Source organism: Triticum aestivum, chromosome 7B (genome assembly GCF_018294505.1).
Source record: "Triticum aestivum cultivar Chinese Spring chromosome 7B, IWGSC CS RefSeq v2.1, whole genome shotgun sequence".
NCBI classification, from domain to species: Eukaryota; Viridiplantae; Streptophyta; class Magnoliopsida; order Poales; family Poaceae; genus Triticum; species Triticum aestivum.
The window spans coordinates 666,914,142-666,924,557 of NC_057813.1; the positions used below are offsets into that span (position 1 = coordinate 666,914,142).

The window sequence follows — 10,416 nt, forward strand, 5'->3', positions numbered from 1 at the left end:
ACATAGGGTGACACAGAACTAGCTCCAATTCATCAATGTAATGTAGGCATGTATTTCTCATGTATTCCGAATAATGTAGGCATTGGATCAGCGATGGATAATTATGTCGGATGCGATTCCTCATGTAATAGTTATAACATAGGGTGACAGAACTAGCTCCAATTCATCAATGTAATGTAGGCATGTATTCCGAATATAGTCATACGTGCTTATGGAAAAGAACTTGCATGACATCTTTTGTCCTACCCTCCCATGGCAGCGGGGTCCTAGTGGAAACTAAGGGATATTAAGGCCTCCTTTTAATAGAGTACCGGACCAAAGCATTAGCACATAGTGAATACATGAACTCCTCAAACTACGGTCATCACCGAGAAGTATCCCGATTATTGTCACTTCGGGGTTGTCGGATCATAACACATAATAGGTGACTATAGACTTGCAAGATAGGATCAAGAACTCACATATATTCATGAAAACATAATTCAGATCTGAAATCATGGCACTCAGGTCCTAGTGACAAGCATTAAGCATAGCAAAGTCATAGCAACATCAATCTCAGAACATAGTGGATACTAGGGATTGAACCCTAACAAAACTAACTTGATTACATGGTAAATCTCATCCAACCCATCACCGTCCAGCAAGCCTACGATGGAATTACTCAAGCACGGTGGTGAGCATCATGAAATTTGTGATGGAGGATGGTTGATGATGACAACGACAACGAATCCCCCTCTCCGGAGCCCCGAACGGACTCCAGATCAGCCCTCCCGAGAGAGATTAGGGCTTGGCGGCGGCTCCATGTCGTAAAACGCGATGAAACTTTCTCTCTGATTTTTTTCTCCGTGAAACGGAATATATGGAGTTGGAGTTGAGGTCGGTGGAGCATCAGGGGGCCCACGAGATAGGGGGGCGCGCCTAGGGGGAGGGGGCGCACCCCCACCCTCGTGGACAGGGTGTGGGCCCCCTGGCCTTGATTCTTTTGCCAGTATTTTTTATATTTTCCAAATGTTATCTCTGTGGATTTTCAGGTCATTGCGAGAACTTTTGTTTTCTTCACAATAAAAAACACCATGGCAGTTCTGCTGAAAATAGCGTCAGTCCCGGTTAGTTTAATTTAAATCATGCAAGTTAGAGTCCAAAACAAGGGCAAAAGTGTTTGGAAAAGTAGATACATTGGAGACGTATCACAAAGCACAATATGTGAAAAGCTCATAGGCATTGGATCAGTGATAGATAATTATGTCGGATGCGATTCCTCATGTAATAGTTATAACATAGGGTGACACAGAACTAGCTCCAGTTCATCAATGTAATGTAGGCATGTATTCCGAATATAGTCATACGTGCTTATGGAAAAGAACTTGCATGACATCTTTTGTCCTACCCTCCCGTGGCAGCGGGGTCCTAATGGAAACTAAGGGATATTAAGGCCTCCTTTTAATAGAGTACCGGACCAAAGCATTAACACTTAGTGAATACATGAACTCCTCAAACTATGGTCGTCATCGAGAAGTATCCCGATTATTGTCACTTCGGGGTTGTCGGATCATAACACATAATAGGTGACTATAGACTTGCAAGATAGGATCAAGAACTCACATATATTCATGAAAACATAATAGGTTCAGATCTGAAATCATGGCACTCGGGCCCTAGTGACAAGCACTAAGCATAGCAAAGTCATAGCAACATCAATCTCAGAACATAGTGGATACTAGGGATCAAATCCTAACAAAACTAACTTGATTACATGGTAAATCTCATCCAACCCATCACCGTCCAGCAAGTCTACGATGGAATTACTCACGCACGGCGGTGAGCATTATGAAATTGGTGATGGAGGATGGTTGATGATGACAACGACGACAAATCCCCCTCTGTGGAGCCCCGAACGGACTCCAGATCAGCCCTCCCGAGAGAGATTAGGGCTTGGCGGCGGCTCCATATCGTAAAACGCGATGAAACTTTCTCTCTGGTTTTTTTCTCCGCGAAAGCAAATATATGGAGTTGGAGTTGAGGTCGGTGGACGTCCAGGGGGCCCACGAGGCAGGGGCATGCCCTAGGGGAGGGGGCACGTCCCCCACCCTCGTGGACAGGGTGTGGCCCCCCTGACGCTAATTCTTTCGCCAATATTTTTTATTAATTCTGAAAAGTTGTTCTGTGGATTTTCGGGTCATTCCAAGAACTTTTATTTCTGCACAAAAATAACACCATGGCAGTTCTGCTGAAAACAACGTCAGTCCGGATTAGTTCCATTCAAATCATGCAAGTTAGAGTCCAAAACAAGGACAAAAGTGTTTGGAAAAGTAGATACGGCGGAGACGTATCAGTGTCGTCCTCATCCAGTTCCCGTCCCCATCTAGGCCACGCTCGCTCCCCCGTCGCCGGAAAGCAAACCCTAGCCACCCCAGCCACCCAAATGGGGCTCTTCTCCGGCAGCAGCAGCAAGTCAAAGAGCAAGGCCCCCGCCGTCCCCTTTCCCGCGGAGTTCACCCCGCCTCCGCCTGCGCCGGCTCACCGGCAGAGGCAGCGGGTGAACGTGCCCGTGCACCAGGCGGAGTGGCACTGACGCCACCCCGTGCCACTGCCGTACCCCGACGCGGCGCTACCGCACGGCTGGCATCTGGATCCGGAAAGGATCCCAGTGCCGGCGGCATCGCGGTCGGCTAGGGCGCACGCGGAGGAGGTGCGTCGCCGGCGGGCACTCCTAACGCCGGAGAAGCGGCGCGACGAGGCCTACGCCTACGACTCGCCCAACTGGGCGCGCTGGTTCTCCTTCGAGCACGAGTAGGCGAGGCGGTGCGGCGTGCGCGAGGTCGACCGCAGTGTGCCGCCAGCGCCGCTTATCGTTAAGGAGGAAGACCAGGCGGCAGAGGACACCTACCAGACGGCCCTTGCGGCCGTCTACCGGGAGAGCGAGGAGGACGAGCGGCACAGGGCGGAGGCGGCAGAAGAAGAAGATGCTCGGTATGAGGCGGCCATGGCGCAGGCCATAGCCCTCTCCGCGGCTGGCGACTGCCTGGTGCCGCCGGTGGCCCCGCCGTCCCCTCCCCGCCACCTCGCCAAAGCTGAACCGCAGCAGGAGCTGGAGCCGGAGCCCATCAAGCGCTACTCCTGGACGGGAGTAGTGCGCGAGTGGGTGAGGGCGTCGCCGCTCTGGATGCAGGCCACGTCAGAGCGAGAGGCGGCGTACCTCAAGCACTGGCGGCAGATCCGGGTGGCCGAGGAGTGCCGCGAGGTCGAGTACCTCGAGATGCTCGAGCGCGACGCCGAGGCAGAGCGGCTCGAGGCCGAGGAGGAGGCGCGCCGCCAGGCCGCGGCGGCGTAGGCGGCGGTACTGCCAACGCCGGCACAGCCCGCGCCCGACATGGCCGCGCTCTGGAACACGGCGTTCAGCTGGGCCGGTCCGGCGCCGACGCTCATCGACCTCACTGACCCCGAGGACGACGACAACGACGCCTAGGGCAGCGCGCCGACACCTAGTTTTTTGTTTGTTTTTATTTTTCTTAAATGCTAATGTGGACGCGTGGACTCCCGCCGTCCTTCGTGGCCGGTTTTAACGTTTAATTAATTTAGTTTTCATGTTAAATATGCATGCATTTCAGTTTTTTTTTACGCCGTCGAAATGGGTCGCGTCAGTGTTAGGCGCACGCGCCGACTCAAACGCAGAAGCGAACGTTTGTGTCCGCCTGGCCGACCCAAACGGACAAAAGCGGACGAAATCGCCTTCCGTTTGGGGCGGCCCGTTGGAGTTGCTCTAACAGTGCCCATGACGATTCTGTCTGTTACTTGTGAGCACTGATTTTATTCACGTTGTGCAAGAATTGGTGATGTTCTTACAGATTCTAGTGCATTTGCCACACACACGCAAAAGCATATGCCATAGGGAAGGGAACGGATCGAACTGGAAAAGGTCGTTGCACCGCGCATACGAGCGACAGTTGCAACACGCCGAGACGTTTTCTCCCTCCCTCCCTCGCTTTCCCCTGTCAGCTCCCTCCCCTTTCCCATCATCCTCGGGCGGGCGGTCAGGCCAAGAAGGTCTCCTCCCTCCGCCCTCCTCGATCCGATTTCCCGGCCCCTCCACGCTCGATCCCCGCCCCCGCCGCGGCCGCGGATCGGCCATTCGCCCCGGCCTCCCCAGCCCGCCTCCCCTCGCCGCGGGGCGCTCGCTCGGAGGGCTGGGGAGCCGAGGCGGGCGGGCAATGCCGGAGCCGCCGGGGGGCCAGCGCTTCTCCGGCCTCCGCGGCGCGCGGTGGCGCGCCGATCTCGGCGTCCTGCCCGGCTCCCCCAACGTCCCCACCACCGAGCTCCGCCGCGCCGCCGCTGACTCCCGCCGCAGGTCAGGCCCTCCCCGTTTCTCGTAATGCTTACGGTCCCGGCCGGCGGAAGGCTCGGTTTCTTGAAACGCTGAGCTGCGCGGAGAGAGCGTCCGCTTCCGTTTCATGGCGCCCGTGCCGTCAGATCAACCGAATCTTCTGCTTTGATAAAAAATTCAGGCATTGGCCCGTGTCTTTTGGGGAACGGGCTATTGCTATCCTGTCAGTGTTTGATTGGGCTCAATGCTAACGAGCTCGCCGTCATGATGCTGGACTGTAGTGAAACTACGTGCATATATAGGCTTTATGTGTGCTAATCATCGCGAGAAGTTACATTTCTCTGAACATTCATTTACCTAGTTATTGTTTCAAGGAATTCGTAAATCATTTTTTATTGTGGGGGCAAAAATATGCAAGTCTGTTAGCTTCGAGGGTTCTGACTCCTGGCCTGCAATTGGTGCTTGTTGCTGTAGATATGCTAATTTGCGGCGGCGGCTGCTGATAGATCCCCATCTCTCCAAGGATGAAGACGGTGCTCCCAATCTTGTTGTGGAGAACCCACTATCACAGAACCCAGGTGGGTAAGCTTTTCCTCAACTTTGACGTTGCTTGCGGCACCGAGCTTCGACTTAAATTCCTGTAGATTTAGGCTGTTACATCGGATACTCTGGAGCACCTTGCTCACACCACAATGGTTACTGATAAAAAATGATGATGATCTGTCACCATCTCTCTGGTTAAATGGTTGGTGCTAGATGACTCAGGGGAGGCAAGGTGGGATCAGGATGATAAAGCGGTAACATGTTAGTTCAGATAGCCCTTTTTTTCTGAGTAGCCAACAATAATGTCTCACCGCAAGCCCTCAGCTGATAATAGACCAGTTACAACCAACAGAACATGCTGTTGTTTTTCTCGGCAGTTATTCATTTTCCTGGTTCCACATGTATCCTCGGCAATACAAGAAAGATATATCTTTCACGCGTTCTCTGCATTTTTCATGAATACCATGAAAACATTCAGTTGCATCAGCTCGTTTTTCTTCTTCTAATCATTTTGTACATCATGAATGCAGAAAGCACTTGGGGTCAATATTTCAGGAATGCAGAACTAGAGAAAATGCTGAACCAAGACCTGTCCCGACTCTATCCTGAATTGGGAGAATTTTTCCAAACAACCACATGTCAGTCCATGCTTGAACGGATACTGCTAGTATGGAGCCTTAGATACCCAGAGTTTGGATATAAACAAGGTAAGTCATCAGTGCATATTCAGCTATTGTGCACTTCTCATATGGCCTAACATTGGTGGAATCCAACTAAGGCTGCAGAGCCTACAATATGTTATACCTAAGAGAATTGGTTTCACAGGGCTCTTATTTATTACTCCCTCCATAACAAAATGTAAGACGTTTTTTATGCCCTATGCAAAAAACATCTTGTATTTTGGTATGGAGGGAGTAATATTTAATGCCGAGCCATTCTTTTCAAGGTATTTTGCAACCACAAACTGTTTCTTAAGTATCTGTAATATATTGATGGCAATTGATGATGTAATACTGGTAGATTCCATGACATAAGCACATTGAACTTAAGTTTGTTTATTAAATTAAGTAGCATTATTTTTGCCATATACCCCCTCTGTAAACTAATATAAGAGCGTTTAGATCACTATTTCTTATATTAGTTTACGGAGGTAATAGGTAATAATTGTGTAGGTGCACATCTTTCCCACATGTGTAACTCGGCATGCTATTTTAGCTGCTACATAATATCTTAACGTACTAGGGGTTCCTCATGTTACCTCCTAATTGCACTAATACCCATCTATTTTTGTTGCACAATTGACAACAGAAATCACTTCTCACTTACAGGAATGCATGAACTCTTAGCTCCTCTGTTCTATGTCCTTCACATTGATGTGCAGCACTTTAAACAAGTTAAGGAGCTTCATGAAGAGCTTCTTGGTGACGATTTTGATGGCCAGACATTTCCAGATAGGTTTTTGCTGAACAGGAGTGACAGGACTAACAATTCTGAGGGTGGTGCAGCTAAAATTAGAAGTTTGGACGAGCTTGATGCTGGTACTAGGGACCTCCTCTTGATAAATGATGCATATGGAGCAGAGGGTGAGCTAGGTATCATTTTATCTGAAAAGTTCATGGAGCATGATGCCTATTGTATGTTTGAGAATTTGATGAACGGGTTGATGAATGGTGCACAAGGCGTGGTTGCTATTACCGATTTCTATTCTCTCAGCCCTGCATCAGAATCAAGCACGGGTTTAACACCTGTAAGGGAGGCGTCAGCTGCCATATATCACTTGCTTGCTAGTGTGGATTCCTCTCTTCACAGTCATCTTGTGGAGTTGGGAGTAGAACCTCAGTACTTTGCACTCCGATGGCTTCGAGTCCTGTTTGGTCGTGAATTTACACTCGACAATCTTCTGTTTATTTGGGATGAAATCTTCTCTTCTCCAAACCATTCATATTGTACAGACATAAAAAATCGGGGAGATTATCAGTTTAAGGTTTTATGTTCTCCCCGTGGTGCCCTGATTTTGTCAATGGCAGTCTCAATGATGCTTCATCTCAGATCCTCCTTGCTGGGAAGTGAGCATGCGACTTCTTGCCTGGTGAGATTATTAAATTTTCCTCAAGATATTGACTTGAAGAACTTGATTGAGAAGGCCAAGTTATTGCAGTCGTTAGCTCTAGAAGCAAATCTTCCGTTGTCTCCTCTGACAGGAAAATCTCCCTTGACTCCACCCAATTATTGGGAAGAGACATGGAAGATGCTTCAGATGTCAGGAGACAAACTTAGTGATGGTTCAACTGTTAGGATAAAAGGAAGGGGATTTTTAAGAAGAAGCGTATCCGACACCGAATCAAATGTTTCTAGAACAAAGGGTGCCAATGTTGATAACAGCAATTCGACTTCAACTAGCCAGCCTGAGCCTATTGTTGATGAACTGAACACCACTGATATAGTTCCTGTCAAATTGACAAACAGTTTACCAACCATGCCTACAGTACACCGAAAGGATTGTGTTGGTCAAGGTACTGCAGAGATCGTTAGAAGTACCTCAAACAGTCTATGTGAGGCAGGCCCGCATGATGGTTACCATACAACTTCTGCCAAAATTAGAGATCGTATTGATGGAGCTCGTGAGTATTTATCGAGGAATAGGCCTCCACTGTATCGGCGTCGTACTGATCATGACCATGATACCCGTCATGAGGAAGAACCATGCGTTTCCTATGGCGCCAAGGTGGTTAATGAGCCAGATCCACTGTCTGTGCATAATGATAAGACTGATGAACCCTGTCAGAGTGATGGTAAGATTGATGAAGCAGCAATTACAGATCAAACATTTGAATCGGTGGATTATCAACCAAATCAAGAGCATAGCATATGTTCTGACATAGGCCCAAGTTTGAAGGTGGCTGATAAGGAGTTGGTTGGAACATTAAGGTCTTTTGGCGAATCGATGGTTGAAAATATTCAGGTAAGCATGCTTGACTAAAGCTGCTGATCATAAGATTTAAAGTATGTTACTTCCACCTGAAATTATTGCAACACATAACTGTTATTTTCATAGAGTCAATGACATATATAGCTCATACCTAATTGAAGGTTTTGCTAAAGCTCCTACTTTATGTTGGTGCTCTATAGATCTATATTCTGCTAATATTAGATACTGGTGGATTCATTTTTACAGTACATTTCATCTGTAAATCCCCTGTTGAGTCTCCTATACATAATAATACTCCCTCCGTTCCAAAATAGATGACCCAACTTTGTACTAAAGTTAATACAAAGTTGAGTCATCTATTTTGCAACGGAGGGAGTAAAACTGAATTGTATCTGTTGTTAAGTTTACAACCCGAAGCTCAGATCATGAATATCACTCTGAATAAGTGTGCCCATCTGTTGTCTAATTTGCTTTTACTCAACAGGTTATTGAACTACACTTTCGACCAAATTCACACATGGCATCAGTGCAAAATGGTCCCGGAAGCACAGAGCAAGTCAAGGCGCTTGCAGCCCTCGAGGAACTCAAGAAGATCAGTGATCTTTTACGTCGTGTTTAACTAGTACAACGTCTGTCTGTTTTGGATCTTAACTAGTAGAGTATAACTATCTCTTTTGTACACGTTTAACTTTCATTTGACAAGACCTCCAAATCAATCGTCTAGTGGTGCAGAATACATCTTTTCTAAGTAGTGTGTACATGATCAGTAACCTGATAAAAAAACATAATTGTATAGTTGATCAAATCTTGGCTGGCTGTAAATAATGACTGTAAATCTGATCAAATCTTGGCTGGCTGTAAATAATGATTGTACATTTGATCAAATCTTGGCTCGCTTTTCTTTGCCCTGCTCTTGATCAATGATGGATTTGCAAAAAATTGTCAGTGTCCTTTTCCATTTCATATTCTTTTGAGAGAAAGCAATATGGTGGTTTTATTCATTATCAAAAGGTGTTACTACATTGTTCATTGGTCTAGTTGTCTATCCATCCATTGCACTGGCTTTTATTTTCCTCGATATTAATCAAATCTAAGATGCCCTTCGGGTATCTTTATTAAAAATAAGTGTTATCATGAATGAGGAATTTGGGGGGTTCATCGACCCAGGTACATACTGATCCAGGTACCTCATGTGCTGCCAAGTTGGCTTCCCTTGGGCAAAACTCATACTTCACTTAATCAAAAGCAGTTGCTCTCAGAATACATACATGAGATATCAAAAGGTACATTAGTGAACAGAGTCCCTTGTGAATTGTGATCCTATTGTCAATCTACATGGCATTTCTTTTGTTACTAAATCCTGCACCAAAAAATGTGCATCTGATTCTTGGGGGAACCAAAAACCTGCTGCTGGTGGCCATTGTGGCCGCATCAGATTATCTGGAACAAAATTAAGAAACTAGTGCTGGCAGGCATCACAGCCATTTGTTCTGCACACACTGAGCTTGTTTATCTGAACACCTATGGCAAGATGGATTGATTTAAATCATTTAACCACTCCTGTAAAAAAAAGGGGCATGTTTAAGCCACTTCTCATCCAAGCCACATCACAGATTCACATGTTACCACAAGGCGCAGCAATGAGATCGGTGAGTCATCAGGTACAAAAACTGGGATAACGAAATTTTGAAGCACCAGTCATGGACAGTGCCTTTGTAACAACTGAGTGAGTCCACACGGATAAATTCAGTTAAACAACCAAAAGTTGATACGACGCTGCGATTTTTCTCATTTTACAAGTACAAGTACAGATGCTCCCGCGTATGCCAAGCAATCTCTCTCATTCCTCTCCCAGCTACGATGCTGATCCTGTCGTCCTGCAAGCAGTGGATGCAAAGGTCAACTCGGTCCAAAATGATTGCAAGATTAATCATGGCAGATGACACCGGAAGATTCTGGTGGAACGGAAGTTGCAAACCCTGAACCAAACTAATTGAGAGAAGTTATTGAAATTCATGGTATAAATCAAACTAGACAGATTATATGTCTCGTAGTGATCTTGGAAGCATGGGAGGACCATTGACATGGTCTTCCAGCTCCAACAACCTATGCCCAATATGCAATCGTTGATAGGTCGTCGACATAAAAGCTCTCAATAAGTGGATGCATATGCATCAGCATAGTTCCTACAGGATTGCCCCTGAGAATGAGTAACCAAGAAAGCTGAACTACAATTTAACTCTAAAGACCAACTATTAAGAACAAGTACAAATATGAATTCTCAGGAGGGTCCGATTCAAGTAAACTCAGCCTCCTAGGTCAACTATAGGTAATTACAGTTGAGATGTGACTAAAAAGTTCTTAACGTGTCTTGTAGCACACGAACCAAAAGCTGCTGAACAACACAGTTGTTCTAATTCTACAGGATCTGCCAGGGGATAACAATTTAAAAGGCTACTACTCACTCACAGCAACAGATGCCCAAACAGGAACCTATTAATTATTATGCTCATTAACCAATCCGGTGGCGGAAGCCTCTGGGGCTCACCAGCAACCTACCACTTATAATCAGAGTTCCAACTTTGCAGTGTATTTATACTTGACTTACTCAGGTAAATGCAAA

The 10,416-nt window shown here is 46.7% G+C and overlaps 2 protein-coding genes across 3 annotated transcripts in view; one reads left to right on the forward strand and one right to left on the reverse strand.

Moving 5' to 3' along the window:
* Positions 1-3,981: 3,981 nt before the first annotated feature.
* Positions 3,982-8,678, forward strand: LOC123156173 (TBC1 domain family member 5). 2 transcript variants are annotated; one of them, XM_044574335.1, is made up of 5 exons: positions 3,982-4,345; positions 4,796-4,899; positions 5,395-5,571; positions 6,193-7,826; positions 8,278-8,678. In XM_044574335.1, exons 1-5 carry the CDS (start codon positions 4,209-4,211, stop codon positions 8,410-8,412), a joined length of 2,187 nt encoding a protein of 728 aa, XP_044430270.1. In that variant the 5' UTR covers positions 3,982-4,208; the 3' UTR covers positions 8,413-8,678. The 2 variants fall into 2 exon arrangements, with proteins under 2 accessions (XP_044430270.1, XP_044430271.1); XM_044574336.1 differs by lacking the exons at positions 3,982-4,345; positions 4,796-4,899 and having other exon boundaries at positions 6,173-7,826.
* Positions 8,679-9,450: 772 nt separating this feature from the next.
* The window catches only part of LOC123156174 (diphthamide biosynthesis protein 3), a 2,141-nt gene continuing 1,175 nt past the window's right edge, over positions 9,451-10,416 (reverse strand). Inside the window, exon 2 of the mRNA XM_044574337.1 lies at positions 9,451-9,670. The gene's annotated coding sequence lies outside the window, so the exon portion shown is untranslated. The remainder of the gene's footprint in view (positions 9,671-10,416) is intronic.

What these genes read in the sequence shown, in the direction of transcription:
- LOC123156173 (XM_044574335.1), top strand. Translation starts at nt 4,209, where the DNA reads ATGCCGGAGCCGCCGGGGGGCCAGCGCTTCTCCGGCCTCCGCGGCGCG. An exon ending in GCCGCTGACTCCCGCCGCAG is followed by an intron (nt 4,346 to 4,795) that starts GTCAGGCCCTCC and finishes TTGTTGCTGTAG; the next exon opens with ATATGCTAATTTGCGGCGGC. An exon ending in CCCACTATCACAGAACCCAG is followed by an intron (nt 4,900 to 5,394) that starts GTGGGTAAGCTT and finishes TCATGAATGCAG; the next exon opens with AAAGCACTTGGGGTCAATAT.